The sequence below is a fragment of the Nicotiana tomentosiformis genome, chromosome 2 (genome assembly GCF_000390325.3).
Source record: "Nicotiana tomentosiformis chromosome 2, ASM39032v3, whole genome shotgun sequence".
Taxonomy (NCBI): domain Eukaryota; kingdom Viridiplantae; phylum Streptophyta; class Magnoliopsida; order Solanales; family Solanaceae; genus Nicotiana; species Nicotiana tomentosiformis.
In genome coordinates this window covers 181,966,404-181,988,363 of record NC_090813.1, presented here as the reverse complement: position 1 = coordinate 181,988,363, position 21,960 = coordinate 181,966,404, and the positions used below count along the sequence as shown (strand labels likewise).

The window sequence follows — 21,960 nt, the reverse complement described above, 5'->3', positions numbered from 1 at the left end:
GAGGGGCTGCTGGTCGTCCTTCGCAGAAGCGGAGAATACTCCGCAGGAGCGGGCTCGCAGGTGCGAGCCATGGTCCGCAGAAGTGAAAATTGAGGACTTAAGTATTTTCCGCACCTACGATGGTTTTTTCGCAGGTGCAGCATCGTAGAAGCGACTCAAGGGCTATAGAAGCGGTTTAATTGGCAGCAAAAGGTAATTTTTGAGGGTTTTGAATCATATTTCATTTTGGGATTTTGGGAGCTCGGTGGGAGACGAAATTTCGAGGGATTTTCAGAGGAATTGTTGGGGTAAGAATTCTTAACTCGATTATGGCCTGTATTGGACAAGAATGAGTGCAATTAAGGCACATTCTATCGTAAATCAAAAGGTTACTGATTCAAATACTTTTGTACTTTGTCATGATTGATTGGGACATCCTGGATCAATTATGATGAGACAGATTATAGAAAACTCAAATGGGCATTCATTAAAGAATTTAAAGATTCTTTTAAATAATGAATTTTCCTGCATTTCTTATTATCAAGGTAAGTTAATTACTAGACCATCACCAACAAAGGTTGGGATTGAGTCCAACATATACAAGGTGATATTTATGGACCTATTCACCCACCTAATGGGTCATTTAGATACTTTATGGTCTTAATCGGTACATCTTCTAAATGGTCTCATGTGTGCCTATTGTCATCTCGCAACCTGGCGTTTGCAAAATTAATGGCACAAATAATTCGATTACGGGCAAAATTTTCCAATAATCCAATTAAGTCTATTAGATTTGATAATGCTACTGAGTTTTCATCCCAAGCATTTAATGATTATTGCTTATCAATTGGGATAAAAGTAGAACATCCTGTAGCTTATGTTCACACTCAGAATGGCCTTGCAGAGTCTTTGATTAAACGTCTGCAATTGATAGCAAGACTGTTACTCGTGAAAACGAGATTACCTACTTCTGTTTGGGATTGTTGATTATTGAAGTTTTTAGGATTAACAAAGTATGTCTAAAAAGTTCAAAGAACCAGGTCCTCAATGTAGCTGCTAAATTGTTCTACAGATCCAGCTCCTCATGATGATTTTTGAACGTATGTACAAGACAATAACTTTATCTCAAAGTTACCCAAGTCCGAGTTTAGTGGAAGAAGGCTGCTACATGTGATAAGGCTTGTTGCTCAAGAAGATACAGATAATTCAGTCAGAGACAAGAGTCCCAAAGCTGGGGGAATCCTTGGAATAATAGCAGTCCTATCAAAGGAGAAGGTAACTATAAATAGGACTCCTAGAAGATATCAAGTTAAAGGGTTAAATACGATCTACTTTGGACTTCTGCTATCATCCTTTATACATCAACTGAAGAGTCATAAGATGTGATGTTTTGTACTTCAATACCACACAAGAGGGGGAGGGGGGGTGATTTGTGTGGTGTTCAATTTTTCGCGTGCACAGGTTATAGAAGGACCTGGTTCTTCTATGTGTTCTTATACAACTGTTGCGGAATAGTAAATGCGAAAAGTAAAGAACACAGGTATTTTACATGGAAAACCCCTGGCTCAAAAGGTGAAAAATCCACGACCTACTGCTCAGTAGGATTTTCCCCAACACTTCACTAAATCACTAAGCCAAAACATCATTTACAAAACTCTTTCTAAACCTAAGGATTACCTCTAATCCATATTTGGCAACCAGCCTCTAGCTGTTATGACAACTTCAAGTTAACTCTAACTTGAATACAACACTCAGAGTACCTGGTATAATTGCTTCTAGATAAAGCTGAAAGGTACAATTTGAAACACCTACTATAATGAAATTAGAGTAAAAGACAGACACTTGGAACTAGTTCTTCTATCTGGCTCATGTAACTTCAGGTTCGTACACTTGAATCACACAAGAATTGTTTGCAAACTATCTTGGTATTTTGCTCTCAACTCACTTTTAGCTTCAGTGTTTGTGCGTCACCTGTAAAATGAGAACATCATGAAATATATAGAGTTAGTAGAATAGGAGATAACTAGAGTTCTAATGCTATAACCTTCCTTGGTGGAAGAGTTCTAGTTATATTCAACTTCTAACTCCTCCCTTATCTAGGATAGAGTTCTCTTCGAGTAAGGAGTCCTTCTCCTTATCATCTTTTTGTTCAGGAGATATCGGATAAAACCACTCAATTTTATCTCCTTCACGTGCATGCCTTATGCTCGAATCTGCCCGTGTCTATGTACACTATGTATGGACCTGGTTCATGCTTGAGTTCCTTTGTCAATGGTAAAAGAAAATATTCACTTAGGCCAACAAATTTCCCTCTTTTGATGATGACAAACTCTGTGCTTTTCATAAGCATAAGCCCTGTTTCAACTCAACTCAACATCATCACAATGTTAGGACACTTTCCTTTTTAAAAGCATAAATCATCAAGGATCAGGTTCATTAGGTTATAAATATCACAGTCCAAAGTAAAAAGCACAACCTATCTTCCCCTTTTTGGCATCATCGAAAAGTTGCATAAATATGTTGGATAACCAGATGTTAATAGATATTACTCATGACTACTGGGGCTACTTTAAATGCAATCATGGAGTCAAGCATCATATATCAATATAATGATATTAACTATCTAAGAAGCATCAACAAACAGTTAGAGAACAAAAATAGTTGATTAACATTGATATTATTCATCCACAAAGCATAAAGAAAAATAAAGATACTGGATCATGAGCAAAAAGATCAAAAAGAAATTTCATCTGGGTCAATAGTTTGTCTAACTAGGCTAGGAAGGTTTCAAGGCTGGGAAGGACCAAGTTCTTGGTTTCTGGCCTGAAGTAACTTCAGCATATCATGAATAATGCCATCATTCTTCTCTTTCTCCTTTGCAAGCTCAGCCCTGAGAGCATCCCTCTCAGTTTCTACTTCATCCAGCCTCTTCTTCAGCCTCTCAATCTCAGCATCCTTAGCCCTACTTTCCTGCACCAAAGTTCGCACTTTGCTGTTCACAAGTACCTTCTTGGATGAAACAGGTTCTTTGGGAGTAGTCTGGACTTCGAAGTCACATTTTGTCAAAGTGTTTGCCCCAAAGTGATCCTTGCTATTACCAATTTCCCATTTCTTGAGGGGTACCTTGAAGTAAGCAAGTACAGCCGTGAGAATGAAACCATAGGGTATGTCTTGAGTTTTGGTGCTAGTTAGAACCCTATCAAGAAGCTGGATGATAAAACCAGGCCAGTTGATTTGCCTACCACTGTCCAGACATTTCATAAGGACCAGATCCACGAATGTGGCAATGTGCCTTCTTTCCTGCCTGGGAAGCACAACCTTGTTAACAAATTCAAATAGCACTTTGTGGGGTGGTTTCATCTTACTTTTCTATACAGCCTTGAGCTAAAGCTCTTCTTCATTGTCACCAAATTTACTTGTAGTGGCAAGTGAGGTGGGGAGGTTTTCTAGGCTTGGACATTATAATTTTTTGTAGTCATTGTACCCTTCAGCAGGTACTCCTAGAATTTCACCCAGCTCCTTATCATAAAAGCTCACAGTTACCCCCTTTACCACACTGGTGACTCTGCCATTTTTGATCTCATAATTTGCGATGAACTCCACAATCTCAGTTTTGGCAAGCTTTCCATCCATCTGAAGGACCATGTCCTTCCAACCCTACAGTTATAGTTTTTCCATCAGCATGCCTTCCTCCTCCAAGTCCCTAAGGAGTCTAACTTTCAAGATGGTTCTTTTCCCAAACTTAACCATCTTGTCCTTCTCTACATCAGATTCTTCTTCTTTTTCACTCTCTTCTTCCTCCACTACTTTCAGTTTTCTAGACTTCATGGTAGACCTGGTTCTTTTTTCCAAGGTAGAAGGTTTTGTAGACTTTGTTTTCGAAGGATACTTCTTTTTAGAAGTCTTGATTTTCTTTGCTTTTGGAGTCACAACCTCCACCTCTTCTGCCTTCTCTTAATCATGAAGGACCAGGTATATCTTCTCAATTTCAACTGCCTTAACAGGCTCAACTACTTTCTTCTTTCCCTTTGCAGCAAATTTTCTTTTACTCTCTTCTAGGGCTTTTTCCAGTTCTGCCTCACTCTGCTTCTTCTGACTCTTTGTAGCTCTTCCTCTTGTAGGAGGAGTCTCTACAGGTATAGAAGAGGCATCCTTTCTCTTCTTGTTTGCCATAGCAGTTTTAGGAATTTTAACTCCTGAACTCTTCTTCCTTTTTGGATTATAGCTGTTATACACACACTTTATTAGATCTTCGAGGGGTTCCTGTCCTGATAGAACAGGTTCTTGAACATTCTTGTCCAATTTAACCAACCCCTCAACAGCTTCTCCAGACCCACTTCCCCCCTTTTCTCTCAATCTTTCTTCTTCTCTAGAAGATTCCTCACTCCATACTATCATAGCTCCTGTTTCTTCAGTCAAACCAGCAAAAGTGGGTAAAGATTCAGCCACTCCTTTTCCCATTCCCCTCACATCGCCTTGAGCACCCTCACTCCCTTTTTCTTTTTTCTTTTTATTTTTACCACCCAATTTTATAGACTCGGTTGTTTCAACTCCAGTTATAGTTCCTACTAAAACAAACCTATTTTCCAGATTTATAGCAACCTCAGAGATAGTCTCAGATGTAATTTTTGGACCAGATATTACCTGCTTTGTTTCGGATGAAACAGTTTCTTCCCCCTCAGTTGCAGACTTAAAAAGAATCTTTATATTTTTGGGGTTCATTTTCCTGACTTGCCTTCAGTTGCTCATTGATTTTCTTGGTTTGTTCTCCTCCAGCGACTACTTTGAGAGCAAACATCTTGAATCTTCCTTTCTTAGAGATAGGTGTGGTTGAAGGAGTGGGTGTGGATTTTTTGGGTGGTGATGAGGGATTTTCATAGGTGTTAGCCATTGATGGTTAGAGGATGAGAGAATGATTATGTGTGTTTAGAAGATGAGAGAATATAGAGAGAAATGTTTGGCAGTTGTAAATTAGAAGTGAAGAAATTACTAAGGCCAAATCAATTTAAAGAGGGATAATTTGATTGGGTAACGACAACCTTTTTAGAAGATCAAGAGTCTAATCAAAGTAGGAGTCTGTTTGAAAAGACGTTGAGGACTCTCCCTAGAATCTAGACACTTATTGCATTTTAGGACTCTCTTTGGGTGAAACTAGTTCATTTCGTAATGGATAAGATTAAGGAGGTTAGGATTAAATGGGACTCTCCTTTTGATCATGATCCAAATATAGTTATTTCAAAATATGCAGAGTGGAGAGTACGTACCATGTAATCCTGATGAACCAGGTTCTTCACTGAGAAATCTCTTGTGTAAGTCTGAATTTTCCAAGAAAATAAAGATAATATCATTAGAGATTAATGAGCCATTTTAGCACATGGCACAAAAGTATACAAGTGAAAGTATGAGACTGAGCAAAATCGAATCTAATTATGTACCAGATTCACAAATTTTCTAACCAATTTTTGAGTTAGAACTGGTTTCTTTTAGGTGATCTTAATCATCCCTAATTCTAACTTGTTCCTTTCAAAGTGATCTCTATTTAAAGCTTTTGTGAAGATGTCAGCTATTTGCTTAGCAGTAGCACAAAATTCCTCAGTAATCAAACCATTTTCATAGTTGTCCCTCAAAGAGTGATGCCTAACATCTATGTGCTTAGTTATTTTGTGATGAACCGGGTTCTTGGTCATACTAATTACACTAGTGTTATCACAAAAGATAGGGATATAACCTACATCAATTCCAAAGTCCATTAATTACTGTTTGATCCACAATAATTGAGCACAACATGAGGCAACGACAACATACTTAGTTTCAGCAGTAGATAAGGCCACATAATTTTGCTTTTTGGTAGCCCAAGACACAAGACATGAGCCAAGCAAGTGTGCCATAACTGAGGTGCTCTTTCTATCCACAAGAAAACCTGCATAATCAGCATCAGCATATCTCACTAAGTTGAAATTACTACCTTTTGGATACCATAGACGAAGGTCAGTGGTGCCTTTTATGTATCTCAAGATCCTCTTAACAGCAGTCAAGTGAGACTCCTTTGGATTTGCCTGAAATCTAGCACAAAGTCCTACACTGAAAACAATGTCAGGTCTGCTAGCAGTGAGATATAATAAGGACCCAATCATTCCCCTATACAACTTCTGATCAACAGATAAACCAGGTTCATCTATATCCAATTTTGTGGCTATTATTATAGGAGTGTCAATTTCTTTGGAATCTTCCATTTTAAACCTTTTGAGCAACTCTTTCACATACTTCTGCTGACGGATCATAGCTCCATTTGAATTTTTTTAATTTGTAAGCCTAAGAAGAAATTAATCTCACCCATCATACTCATTTCAAATTCATTCCCCATTAGTTTAGCAAATTCTTTACTTAAATTATCAGTAGTTGCTCCAAAGATTATATCATCAACATATATCTGAACTACCAAGAGATCTATACCTTTTTCTTTCAAGAATAAAGTATTGCGGATTTTACCTCTCTTGTAGCCATGCTCAAGCAAGTATTTTGACAATCTTTCATACCATGCTCTTAGAGCCTGCTTGAGCCCATAAAGTGCCTTGTCAAGCTTGTACACATGATCAGGACATTCGTTACTTTCAAAGCGTGGAGGTTTCTTGACATACACTTCTTCCTTTAGATAGCCATTAAGGAAGGCACTCTTGACATCTATATGATGGAGAGTGAATTCCATGTAGGCAAAAAAGTCTATAAGGAGTCTAATTGCTTCCAATCTTGCAACTGGAGCAAAAGTCTCATCATAATCTTTTTAGAAGATCAAGAGTCTAATCAAAGTAGGAGTCTGTTTGAAAAGACATTGAGGACTCTCCCTAGAATCTAGACACTTATTGCATATTAGGACTCTCTTTGGGTGAAACTAGTTCATTTCGTAATGGATAAGATTAAGGAGGTTAGGATTAAATGGGACTCTCCTTTTGATCATGATCCAAATATAGTTATTTCAAAATATGCAGAGTGGATAGTACGTACCATGTAATCCTGATGAACCAAGTTCTTCACTGAAAAATCTCTTGTGTAAGTCTAAATTTTCCAAGAAAATAAAGATAATATCATTAGAGATTAATGAGCCATTTTAGCACATGGCACAAAAGTATACTAGTGAAAGTATGAGACTGAGCAAAATCTAATCTAATTATGTACCAGATTCACAATTTTTCTAACCAATTTTTGAGTTAGAACTGGTTTCTTTTAGGTGATCTTAATCATCCCTAATTCTAACCTGTTCCTTTCAAAGTGATCTCTACTTAAAGCTTTTGTGAAGATGTCAGCTATTTGCTTATCAGTAGCACAAAATTCCACAGTAATCAAACCATTTTCATAGTTGTCCCTCAAAGAGTGATACCTAACATCTATGTGCTTAGTTATTTTGTGATGAATCGGGTTCTTGGTCATACTAATTACACTAGTGTTATCACAAAAGATAGGGATATAACCTACATCAATTCCAAAGTCCATTAATTACTATTTGATCCACAATAATTGAGCACAACATGAGGCAATGACAACATACTTAGTTTCAGCAGTAGATAAGGCCACATAATTTTGCTTTTTGGTGGCCCAAGACACAAGACATGAGCCAAGCAAGTGTGCCACAACTGAGGTGCTCTTTCTATCCACAAGAAAACCTGCATAATCAGCATCAGCATATCCCACTAAGTTGAAATTACTACCTTTTGGATACCATAGACGAAGGTCAGTGGTGCCTTTTAGGTATCTCAAGATCCTCTTAACAGCAGTCAAGTGAGACTCCTTTGGATTTGCCTGAAATCTAGCACAAAGTCCTACACTGAAAACAATGTCAGGTCTGCTAGCAGTGAGATATAATAAGGACCCAATCATTCCCCTATACAACTTCTGATCAACAGATAAACCAGGTTCATCTATATCCAATTTTGTGGCTGTTATTATAGGAGTGTCAATTTCTTTGGAATCTTCCATTTTAAACCTTTTGAGCAACACTTTCACATACTTCTGCTGACGGATCATAGTTCCATTTGAATTTTTTTAATTTGTAAGCCTAAGAAGAAACTAAGCTCACCCATCATACTCATTTCAAATTCATTCCCCATTAGTTTAGCAAATTCTTTACTTAAATTATCAGTAGTTGCTCCAAAGATTATATCATCATCATATATCTGAACTACCAAGAGATCTATACCTTTTTCTTTCAAGAATAAAGTATTGCGGATTTTACCTCTCTTGCAGCCATGCTCAAGCAAGTATTTTGAAAATCTTTCATACCATGCTCTTGGAGCCTGCTTGAGCCCATAAAGTGCCTTGTCAAGCTTGTACACATGATCAGGACATTCGTTGCTTTCAAAGCCTAGAGGTTTCTTGACAAACACTTCTTCCTTTAGATAGCCATTAAGAAAGGCACTCTTGACATCCATATGATGGAGAGTAAATTCCATGTAGGCAGAAAAGTCTATAAGAAGTCTAATTGCTTCCAATCTTGCAACTGGAGCAAAAGTCTCATCATAATCTTTTCAGAAGATCAAGAGTCTAATCAAAGTAGGAGTCTGTTTGAAAAGACGTTGAGGACTCTCCCTAGAATCTAGACACTTATTGCATTTTAGGACTCTCTTTGGGTGAAACTAGTTCATTTCGTAATGGATAAGATTAAGGAGGTTAGGATTAAATGGGACTCTCCTTTTGATCGTGATCCAAATATAGTTATTTCAAAATATGCAGAGTGGAGAGTACGTACCATGTAATCCTGATGAACCAGGTTCTTCATTGAGAAATCTATTGTGTAATCTGAATTTTCCAAGAAAATAAAGATAATATCATTAGAGATTAATGAGCCATTTTAGCACATGGCACAAAAGTGTCACGCCCCGACCTGGAAGCGAGACTGGCACCTGGTGCCTCAACTAACCTAGTGTACCAAATTGAGACTAAGGGACTCTGAACACATAATGTCATACTTTGGCCCTAGGGTCACCTTGCAAGACAATTTGTGAAGCAAAATATAAAATTGAATGGAAACTAGCGCTAACTAAACATCAATATAAAGCTAGGCTGAAAAGGCCGTCATAGCTACTACAGCTGACAAACCACCAAATTATACATACCAGGCCTACAAACCCAACATACTGCACTAACCAACAGGATATGTCTACAAGCCTCTACTGATAGATGTACTATGATCGGAACAGGGCCCCGACCTACCCATAACATATATACAGATATACATAAGATGTACACAAAAACTCTAGACCTGGCAACTCCGAAGGATGTGGAGCTTACCGATCAGGCTAAACTCTGGAAACACCTACTGAGGAGGTCTACTCGTCTGTCTATCTGAACCTGCATGCATGAAATGCAGCGTCCCCGAAAAAGGGACGTCAGTACGAAATAATGTACCGAGTATGTAAGGCAATAACATAACTGAAAATCGAAACTGAACTGATAATATAATAACTGGAAGTAACTGGGAGTCAAAGATGATCTGGAGATATACTTACCTGCTGATAGTGACTAAACTCCTTCAATATAGTAAGTAAAATAAATGTCCGGCCCTATAAGGCTCGGTACGTGTAAATGCTCGGCCGTAGTAGGCTCGCTCATAGGCGCTCGGCCATACTGGGCTCTGTATCTCGGCCATCCTGGGCTCGCTCATAGGCGCTCGGCCACAGTAGGCTCGGTATATATAACTTACCATCTGATCAGAGGTTGCCCAATAGGGGCCTGCCCACCGATTATAGCTCGATGGTAATGAAAATAGTGTAATACTGTATATATAGGCTTGCTTCTCCCTTGATTGGAAGAAGACAATACTAAAATTGAATATAGAGTATCGATAAGTAATAATATTGTAACTTATGAGACTAGAATAGTGTGAATAAATTCATGAATATGAACTTCTCTTTTTGTCTCATTACTAACACATATAGCTACGAGATCATGCCAAAATGAAGGAAGGCTTAGCCTCAACATACCTTATCACAATCTTTCCAATCACCAAGTTGAACTCACCTCTTCGTACCTTAATCTACAAGAATGATAATAATACTATCGATAAGTTACGAAAGGTACAACTATCGCACAACGAACGACAAACTTATTTTGTATTAAAACGGGCAGCATCTCCCCTATAATCCTTACTTCCTCCAAATTCAAGATAAAACCAACAATACAAGAATAGAACAATAACAACATATATACATCATCTTCCAGCCCTATATACACCATCAAATACTACAAAACAGCCCAACACACCCCAATCTCTTCGTACACAAAACGACCACCGTAGTAGTGTCAAACGACCCAAAAATGTTATGAAGAACGACCAGCCAACCACCCTACATTTATATGGTGTTTATAAACCCCCTTACTCCTCCAAAACTCCACAAAACAGTAGTAAAACACGCAGCCCAACAGCAACACAAAACAGTCCACAAAACAGTCCGCTACAAGTGAATAACTCGAACTCACGGCTTCCGATCACCGTCCCGTGAGTTCTTACAAATATAGAACGACTTACCATGAATTTACAGAAGAAAAATTGGATGAAAGAGAGCAGTAAAATCACCTTATTTGTTGGATAACTCAGCTCTTATCTTGGTTCTTCAAACTCTAGGTTTTACCTCCAATTGGAACTTGAAAGGGAGAGAAAATCAATTAGGGTTTGTGGGAAATTTTTGGGAGGATAATTTGCAGAGCTTATGTCTGGTTATTATGCTCTATTTTAAGTCTAATATATGAAGAAAATAGGCCCTTAAAAGGCCTCTTTGGACGACCCGAAATGGCCCATTTTTTTGGGCTCTCATTTAAGCAAGTAGGTGACACACCTACTTGTCACCTAGCAGCTTGCGCAGTATCGCACAAATGCCCATATCGTTCTACTCCAATGTCATATTGACAAACGGTTTAATGAGTTGGAAAATAGACTCATAGATCTTTAATTTGATGGGTGGAACACCCCATAACTCTAAGTATATTGGGAGAAAATCGCAGTTACATTTGACCTAAAGTTTCAGTAAAACTTATGAATGTAACTTGTGATGACTTTCATCGACTTTTGTTCCACAACTCGCTTGACTTCAAAACATAACACACGGATGTCATACGACTAATATAAATCATAACATAATCTCCTTATCATGTTAAGCACCCTAGTCTCCAAAGGTATATGTTATAACATTCCCAACTTGTCGACTTTCGACGAAACATTATTTTCTTCAATTGCTTTAGCTTCTGAACCGTCCAACCCTCTTTGTACTTGTTGTTCATGATCTTCAATATTTGTAACCTCAAAGGTAACATGATTAAATTACTTTATATACTTTTAAATATTATCTCATTTTTGGTCCTACATTAGTTTGCTTACGATGCATTTTTACGTACGAAAATATAGGGTGTAACATCAGTCCCCCCTTGGGAACATTTGTCCTCGAATGTTTACTCTTAGAGACTTTGGAAACTTTTGCCAGAGTATCCTTCGTACACTAGGTTAAAACCAACCTGTACATAGCCAGAAAACATACTATGCATGCCACACATGGCCAATGTTTATAAATAGCAACACTTTGCCTCACCAACCGTAAATCATAAATACTAAAAGTGAAAAATAAAAGCTTACCTGATGACCTGCTAGCCTGAATAGAGCTGTGTTGTAGCATCCCATCTCGAGCCATATCTTCAGTTTGAAATAGGTGGGGGTATTTAGACTTCATTTCTTCCTCCGATTCCCACGTCATCTCTTCTACATTCTTGCTCCTCCATAAAACCTTTATGGAAGCTACCTCCTTATTTCGTAGATTGCGGATTTGTCGGTCTAGGATGGCAACTGGAATTTCCTCGTATGACAAGTCCTCTGTAATCTGTACATCATCCGTGGGCACCACTCGGGTAGGATCGCTAATGCACTTCCGTAGCATAGATACGTGAAAAATCGGATGGACAGACTCCAATTCTGAGGGCAACTCTAACTCATAAGCTACTTGGCCCACTCTCCGAATGATCCTATAAGGCCCAATATACCGTGGGCTAAGCTTGCCTTTCTTGCCAAACCTCATCACGCCCTTCATAGGTGATACCTTTAAGAATACCCAGTCATTAATCCTGAACTCTAAGTCTCGTCGCCGCACGTCAGAATATGACTTCTGACAACTCTGAGCTATCAACAGTCGCTCCCGGATAAGCTTTACTTTCTCTATGGCCTGTTGAACCAGGTCTGGCCCATATAACCCAGATTCCCCAACATCAAACCACCCTATAGGAGATCTGCACTTACGCCCATACAAAGCCTCGTACGGAGCAATCTGGATACTGGAGTGGTAACTGTTATTATATGCAAACTCGATAAGAGGTAGATGTTCATCCCAACTTCTTTTAAAATCCAACACACATACTCGTAACATATCCTCGAGCGTCTGAATTGTGCGCTCGACTTGTCCATCAGTCTGTGGATGAAAAGCTGTGCTGAGATTCACCTGAGTCCCTAGACCTCTCTGAAATGACCTCCAAAAATGTGCTGTAAACTGAGCCCCACGGTCAGATATAATAGAAACCGGTACTCCGTGTAGCCGCACTATCTCCTTAATATATAACTTTGCATAATCTTCTGCTGTATATGTAGATCTGACCGGTAGGAAGTGAGCTGATTTCGTGAGCCTATCGACTATCACCCATATGGAATCGAACTTACGATTAGAACGAGGTAAACCCGTGATAAAGTCCATGTTTATCGCCTCCCATTTCCATGTCGGGATCTCTATAGTCTGCATTAGCCCTCCAGGCTTCTGGTGCTCTATCTTCACTTGCTGGCAACTAGTACATTGGGCGACAAACTCAGCAATGTTCTTCTTCATATCATTCCACCAGTACACATCCTTAATGTCATGATACATCTTCGTCGACCCAGGATGGATGGAATACCATGAATAATGTGCCTCTGACATAATCCTGTCTCGTAGCCCTGCTACATCTGGAACACACAAACGACCCCTATATCTGAGAACCCCATCTCCCTTTAGCTCTAACAGTGGCTTCTTCTGCTGCGGAACTCGCTCTCTCAGCTCGACCAACTCTGGGTCCTCGTACTGCCTTTCCTTGACTTCCGCTATGAGGGATGATTTTGTAGTGTTTTGGAGTACAACTCCACCATCCTCAGAATCTACTAACCGAACCCCCAACGAAGACAATTGATGAATCTCTCTAGCTAATTGTCTTTTCTTGGGCTCTACATGTGCTAAGCTACCCATAGATCGGCGACTTAAGGCATCTGCTACAACATTAGCTTTCCCTGGATGGTAGAGAATGTTAACATCGTAATCTTTCAATAACTCAAGCCATCGCCTTTGTCGCAAATTCAACTCTTTCTGCTTGAAGATATATTGTAGGCTTTTATGATCAGTAAATACATCAACATGAACACCATATAAATAATGCCGCCATATCTTAAGTGCATGGACAACCGCAGCTAACTCGAGGTCATGGGTCGGATAATTCCTCTCGTGCTTCCTCAACTGCCTTGAAGCATACGCAATTACCTTCCCATGTTGCATCAGGACACATCCTAACCCGACACCTGATGCATCACAATACACGACATAACCCTCTAGACCCTCTGGAAGTGTTAGAACTGGAGCTGAGGTCAACTTGTTCTTAAGCTCTTGGAAACTCCGCTCGCAAGCCTCTGTCCATTGAAACTTAGTTTCTTTCTGTGTCAACTTCGTCAATGGTGCCGAAAGGGAAGAAAAACCCTCTACGAACCTCCGATAGTATCCTGCTAAGCCTAGAAAGCTACGAACCTCTGTCGGAGTGGTAGGTCTAGGCCAAGATTTCACGGCCTCAATCTTCTGAGTGTCCACCTTTATCCCTTCATCTGATACAATATGCCCTAAGAATGCTACAGACTTCAACCAGAACTCACATTTAGAAAACTTAGCATACAACTTACGATCACGGAGGGTTTGGAGTACCGCTCGCAGGTGGTCCGCATGCTCATCCTCTGAACGGGAATAAACCAAAATATCATCAATAAATACTATCACGAACAGATCTAAAAATGGTCGGAATAGGCTATTCATCAAGTCCATAAATACAGCGGGTGCATTAGTCAACCCGAAGGACATGACAAGGAACTCGAAGTGGCCATATCGGGTCCTAAAGGCTGTCTTCGGAATATCTTTTTCCCGAACTCTGACTTGGTGGTACCCCGACCTCAAATCTATCTTTGAAAAGCATCTAGCCCCCTGCAACTGATCAAACAAGTCATCGATCCTTGGAAGTGGATACTTATTCTTAATAGTTACCTTGTTCAGCTGCCTATAATCGATACACATCCTCAGCGAGCCGTCTTTCTTCCGCACAAATAGTACTGGTGCACCCCAAGGTGAGGTACTGGGCCTGATGTAACCTTTCTCCAACAAATCTTTTAACTGCTCCTTCAACTCCTTCAATTCGCCAGGTGCCATTCTATACGGAGGGACGGATATTGGTTGAGTTCCTAGAAGCAAATCGATGCTAAAATCAATCTCTCGCTCTGGAGGAATACCTGGAAGCTCATCTAGAAACACATCTGCATACTCTTTGACTACGGGAATAGACTGAAGTGTAGGTATCTCAGCATCTGCATCTCTAACTCGCACAATATGATAAATGCACCCTTTTGCGATCATTTTCCTCGCCTTCAGATAGGAAATAAACCTACCTCTGGGTGTTGGTGTATTACCTACCCATTCAAGGACTGGCTCACCCGAAAAATGAAATCTGGCTGCCTTTGCTCGGCAATCAACTGTGGCATAGCAAGCTGCCAACCAGTCCATGCCCATGATAGCATCAAAATCCATCATCTCTAGCTCAACTAGGTCAGCTAAGGTCTGACGACTACAAATTGTCACCGTACAACCTCGGTAAACCCGTCTAGCAATAATCGATTCTCCGACCGGTGTAGATACCGCAAAAGGATCACTTAGTATTTCAGGCACTATACCAAACTTCCTCGTGACAAATGGGGTAATGTACGATAAAGTAGATCCTGGGTCTATTAAAGCATAAGCATCGTGAGAGCAAATGGTTAATATACCTGTCACAACATCTGGTGAAGACTCCTGGTCCTGTCGACCCGCTAAAGCATAGATACGGTTCTGATTACCACTTGAACTGGAACCTCTACCTCTGCCCCGACCTCTACCAGCCGAAGACTGAGACTCGCGCCCTGAAGGATGCACGGACATAGATGATCCTGTTGCTGAACTCGCTGGTTGTGCCATTCCCCCCGAATATCTATTTGGGCAGTCTCGCATCATATGCCCTAGACGCCCACATGTATAACAAGCATCAGAACTTGCTCGGCATTGGCCCAAGTGTCCTCTACCACAGATGTCACACCGTGGAGGAAATGACCATGTCTGCACAGATCCTCGCTGTCGCTACAAACCCGACGCCCATGAGCTCTCACCTAGTCCTGACTGAGTATAGCGGTCATACCTGTAACCCTGTAACTGAGGTGGCAGAGGCCTAGGTGGCCGTCCGAAGTACTGGGTCCTATAACTACCCTGATATTTCTCCTGAGACCTGGGAAATCTCATCCTCTTACGTTGCCCTTGCTCAGCCCTCTCTGTACCCTGCTGCCGACGCCTACCCCTTTCTATATTCTGGGCGAATGCCTGAATCCGGGAGATATCCATACTATCCTGCAATGCAGCGGTGGCACATGCCTCGGTTAACTCTGGGGCTAACCCTGCTATAAACCTGTGAATCCTGTCCCGCATAGTAGCAACTATGGATGGTGCATATCTGGCCAATGAGTCAAAACGGAGACTATACTCTCGAACACTCATATTACCCTGCTTAAGGGCTAGAAACTGATCGACTCGAGCCTGTCGGATCTCCCGTGGTAAGTACTGGTCAAGGAAGGCATCTGAAAAATTCTCCCAAATAGCTGGAGGTACATCACGTCCCCTGGACCTCTCCCATCCCTCATACCAAAGGATGGCTATATCTTGGAGTCGAAAAGCTGCCAGCTCAACTGCCTCTTTCTCCGTGGCATGCATAACACAAAAGATCCTGTGAAGCTGATCTATGAAATCCTGTGGGTCCTCCCTCTGATCTGTCCCCGTGAACTCTGGGGGACTCAAAGCAATAAACTCTCGGACCCTTGAACTCCCAGACCCCTCAGAATTTCCTGCACTAGCTGATGCCCTAGCCTGTTGCTGGGTAGCTACCAACTGTGTCAACAAATGCACCGCACTCCTTAAGTCCTGATCTGATGGAAGTGGAGGGGGAACTGGATGTGCGGTTTCCCTAGGAATCTCCGTAGTTGGTGGAGGAGCCGGTAATGGCTGAGTAGGGGTCTCGCCTTGAGCCTCAGACTGGGCCCCATCTACTGGGGGTACCCTGCTGGTCCCCTCACCTACTGCTGTATCTCTCCTCTGGCTAGCCGTAGTCTTCCTAGTCACCGTCATCTGTGCATGCAAACACCAACACATAAGTTTAATTCAAATTTCCTATAACTCAGTTCTGTAGCACGATTTAGATTTCAAAGAAGGGTAACCAACTCCTAAATGCCCTGTAGTGCCCTGCTTATATAATGTGGTGCACAACACATCTATAAACAAGACTCTACTAGACACGGCTTGTAGACTCCCTAGGATAGAACTGCTCTGATACCAAGTTTGTCATGCCCCGACCTGGAAGCGAGACTGGCACCCGGTGCCTCAACTAACCTAGTGTACCAAATTGAGACTAAGGGACTCTGAACACATAATGTCATACTTTGGCCCTGGGGCCACCTTGCAAGACAATTTGCGAAGCAAAATATAAAATTGAATGGAAACTAGCGCTAACTAAACATCAATATAAAGCTAGGCTGAAAAGGCCGTCATAGCTACTACAACTGACAAACCACCAAATTATACATACCAGGCCTACAAACCCAACATACTGCACTAACCAACAGGATATGTCTACAAGCCTCTACTGATAGATGTACTATGATCGGAACAGGGCCCCGACCTACCCATATTATATATATAAATACATACATAAGATGCACACAAAAACCTAGACCCGATAACTCCGAAGGATGTGGAGCTTACCGATCAGGCTAAACTCTGGAAACACCTACTGAGGAGGTCTACTCGTCTATCTATCTGAACCTGCATGCATGAAATGCAGCGTCCTCGGAAAAGGGACGTCAGTACGAAATAATGTACCGAGTATGTAAGGCAATAACATAACTGAAAATCGAAACTGAACTGATAATATAATAACTGGAAGTAACTGGGAGTCAAAGATGATCTGGAGATATACTTACCTGTTGATAGTGACTAAACTCCTTCAATATAGTAAGTAAAATAAATGTCCGGCCCTATAAGGCTCGGTACGTGTAAATGCTCGGCCGTAGTAGGCTCGCTCATAGGCGCTCGGCCGTACTGGGCTCTGTATCTTAGCCATCCTGGGCTCGCTCATAGGCGCTCGGCCACAGTAGGCTCGGTATATATAACTTACCATCTGATCAGAGGTTGCCCAATAGGGGCCTGCCCATCGATTATAGCTCGATGGTAATAAAAATACTGTAATACTATATATATAGGCTTGCTTCTCTCTTGACTGGAAGAAGACAATACTAAAATTGAATATAGAGTCTCGATAAGGAATAATATTGTAACTTATGAGACTAGAATAGTGTGAATAAATTCATGAATATGAACTTCTCTTTTTGTCTCATTACTAACACATGTAGCTACGAGATCATGCCAAAATGAAGGAAGGCTTAGCCTTAACATACCTTATCACAATCTTTCCAATCACCAAGTTGAACTCACCTCTTCGCACCTTAATCTACAAGAATGATAATAATACTATCGTTAAGTTACGAAAGGTACAACTATCGCACAACGAACGACAAACTTATTTTGTATTAAAACGGGCAGCATCTCCCCTATAATCCTTACTTCCTCCAAATTCAAGATAACACCAACAATACAAGAACAGAACAATAACAACATATATACATCATTTTCCAGCCCTATATACACCATCAAATACTACAAAACAGCCCAACACACCCCAATCTTTTAGTACACAAAATGACCACCGTAGTAGTGTCAAACGACCCAAAAATGTTATGAAGAACGACCAGCCAACCACCCTACATTTATATGGTGTTTATAAACCCCCTTCCTCCTCCAAAACTCCACAAAACAGTAGTAAAACACGCAGCCCAACAGCAACACAAAACAGTCCACAAAACAGTCCGCTACAAGTGAATAACTCGAACTCACGGCTTCCGATCACCGTCCCGTGAGTTCTTACAAGTATAGAACGACTTACCATGAATTTACAGAAGAAAAATTGGATGAAAGAGAGCAGTAAACTCACCTTATTTGTTGGATAACTCAGCTCTTATCTTGGTTCTTCAAACTCTAGGTTTTACCTCCAATTGGAACTTGAAAGGGAGAGAAAATCAATTAGGGTTTGTGGGAAATTTTTGGGAGGATTCTTTGCAGAGCTTATGTCTGGTTATTATGCTCTATTTTAAGTCTAATATATGAAGAAAATAGGCCCTTAAAAGGCCTCTTTGGACGACCCGAAATGGCCCATTTTTTTGGGCTCTCATTTAAGCAAGTAGGTGACACACCTACTTGTCACCTAGCAGCTTGCGCAGTATCGCACAAATGCCCATATCTTTCTACTCCAATGTCGTATTGACAAACGGTTTAATGAGTTGGAAAATAGACTCATAGATCTTTAATTTGATGGGTGGAACACCTCATAACTCTAAGTATATTGGGAGAAAATCGCAGTTACATTTGACCTAAAGTTTCAGTAAAACTTATGAATGTAACTTGTGATGACTTTCATCGACTTTTGTTCCACAACTCGCTTGACTTCAAAACATAACACACGGATGTCATACGACTAATATAAATCATAACATAATCTCCTTATCATGTTAAGCACCCTAGTCTCCAAAGGTATATGTTATAACATTCCCAACTTGTCGACTTTCGACGAAACATTATTTTCTTCAATTGCTTTAGCTTCTGAACCGTCCAATCCTCTTTGTACTTGTTGTTCATGATCTTCAATATTTGTAACCTCAAAGGTAACATGATTAAATTACTTTATATACTTTTAAATATTATCTCATTTTTGGTCCTACATTAGTTTGCTTACGATGCATTTTTACGTACGAAAATATAGGGTGTAACAAAAAGTATACTAGTGAAAGTATGAGACTGAGCAAAATCTAATCTAATTATGTACCAGATTCACAAATTTTCTAACCAATTTTTGAGTTAGAACTGGTTTCTTTTAGGTGATCTTAATCATCCCTAATTCTAACCTGTTCCTTTCAAAGTGATCTCTACTTAAAGCTTTTGTGAAGATGTCAGCTATTTGCTTATCAGTAGCACAAAATTCCACAGTAATCAAACCATTTTCATAGTTGTCCCTCAAAGAGTGATGCCTAACATCTATGTGCTTAGTTATTTTGTGATGAACCGGGTTCTTGGTCATACTAATTACACTAGTGTTATCACAAAAGATAGGAATATAACCTACATCAATTCCAAAGTCCATTAATTACTGTTTGATCCACAATAATTGAGCACAACATGAGGCAACGACAACATACTTAGTTTCAGCAGTAGATAAGGCCACATAATTTTGCTTTTTGGTGGCCCAAGACACAAGACATGAGCCAAGCAAGTGTGCCATAACTGAGGTGCTCTTTCTATCCACAAGAAAACCTGCATAATCAGCATCAGCATATCCCACTAAGTTGAAATTACTACATTTTGGATACCATAGGTGAAGGTCAGTGGTGCCTTTTAGGTATCTCAAGATTCTCTTAACAGCAGTCAAGTGAGACTCCTTTAGATTTGCCTGAAATCTAGCACAAAGTCCTACACTAAAAACAATGTCAGGTCTGCTAGCAGTGAGATATAATAAGGACCCAATCATTCCCCTATACAACTTCTGATCAATAGATAAACCAGGTTCATCTATATCCAATTTTGTGGCTGTTATTATAGGAGTGTCAGTTTCTTTGGAATCTTCCATTTTAAACCTTTTGAGCAACTCTTTCACATACTTCTGCTGACGGATCATAGTTCCACTTGAATTTTTTTAAATTTGTAAGCCTAAGAAGAAATTAAGCTCACCCATCATACTCATTTCAAATTCATTCCCCATTAGTTTAGCAAATTCTTTACTTAAATTATTAGTAGTTGCTCCAAAGATTATATCATCAACATATATCTGAACTACCAAGAGATCTATACCTTTTTCTTTCAAGAATAAAGTATTGCCGATTTTACCTTTCTTGTAGCCATGCTCAAGCAAGTATTTTGACAATCTTTCATACCATGCTCTTGGAGCCTGCTTGAGCCCATAAAGTGCCTTTTCAAGCTTGTACACATGATCAGGACATTCCTTGCTTTCAAAGCCTAGAGGTTTCTTGACAAACACTTCTTCCTTTAGATAGCCATTAAGGAAGGCACTCTTGACATCCATATGATGGAGAGTAAATTCCATGTAGGCAGAATAGTCTATAAGGAGTCTAATTGCTTCCAATCTTGCAACTGGAGCAAAAGTCTCATCATAATCTATGCCCTCCTCTTGACTATATCCTTGAACCACCAATCTTGCCTTGTTCCTTGTAACTGTTCCATTTTTGTCAAGTTTGTTTCTAAAGACCCATTTTGTGCCAATTATTGATCTGTTCTTGGGTCTTGGTACCAGATGACAAACTTGACTTCTTTCAAATTGGTTGAGTTCATCTTGTATTATGTTCACCCAGTCTGTATCCTGCAAAGCCTCAACAACAATTTTAGGTTCAATAAGAGATAAAAAATCATCAAAAGCACAAAGATTCTTCAAAGAAGATATGGTTTTGATTCCAGAGGTTGGATCTATAATTATGTTATCAATGAGATGAGAACTTTGATACTTGTAAAGTTTCACAACCAGCTGGTTTCCCCAAGATGTTCCTTCAATGTTTTGTTACTAAGGAACAGGTTCATGGACAGGTTCCCTCGAGGTTTAAGGATCAGTTCCTCTTTGTTTAGTTCCCCCTGTCAGGTTGCTCAGGGTGGAAGGACCTGTTCCATCACATGTTCCTTCATCTGGTGCAGCTTCAGTCTGGGCTGTGGTTTCATTTGAGTTTCTAACCAGTCCAATTGCTTCATCATCATGTTACTGCCTCTCAGAAAGAATGTTAGTTTTTTGAAAAACTGCATGTACACTTTCTTCTACACGCATAGTTCTTTTGTTATAAATCTTATAAGCTTTACTATGTGAAGAATATCCCAAGAATACTCCCTCATCACTTCTGGGATCAAACTTACCTAGGGAGTCTTTACCATTATTGTGCACAAAGCACTTGCATCTAAATGTCCTAAGATGGGATATATTTGGCTTTTTCCCTTTAAGTAACTCAAAGGGAGTCTTCTCAACAAGAGGTCTAGTCATGCACCTATTTATGATGTAGCATACAGTGTTCACAGCTTCTGCCTAGAAACTTTGGGGCAGTTTACTAGAAAGAAGCATAGTCCTAGCCATTTCTTCCAATGTCCTATTCTTTCTTTCAACTACTCCATTTTGTTGTGGAATCCTAGGAGCAGAAAATTATGATTTATGCCATGCTCATCACAAAATTCAGCAAATTTAGCATTCTCAAATTCAGTACCATGATCAGACCTAATTGATGCAAGTTGATTACCTAATTATTTCTGAGTCTTTCTAGCAAAAGAAGTGAACATGTCAAATTCTTCATCTTTAGATATTAAAAATAATGTCCAGGTAAACCTAGAGTAATCATCAACAAGCACCATAACATATCTCTTACCACCTCTGCTCAATGTTCTCATTGGTTAACAAAGATCCATATGGACCAGTTCCATTGTCCTGATGGTGCTTACTACTTTCTTGTTTTTGAAAGAGGATCTTACATGCTTCCCTCCTGCACAAGCCTCACAAACTTTATCTTCC

General features: G+C 40.0%; 1 protein-coding gene across 1 annotated transcript; it reads right to left on the bottom strand.

Annotated features, from left to right (window-relative positions):
• Window positions 1-3,933: 3,933 nt before the first annotated feature.
• On the bottom strand, window positions 3,934-4,701 carry LOC138906211 (uncharacterized). Its single transcript, XM_070194742.1, has one exon. The coding sequence runs from the start codon at window positions 4,699-4,701 to the stop codon at window positions 3,934-3,936; it is 768 nt and encodes a 255-aa protein (XP_070050843.1).
• Window positions 4,702-21,960: the final 17,259 nt, after the last annotated feature.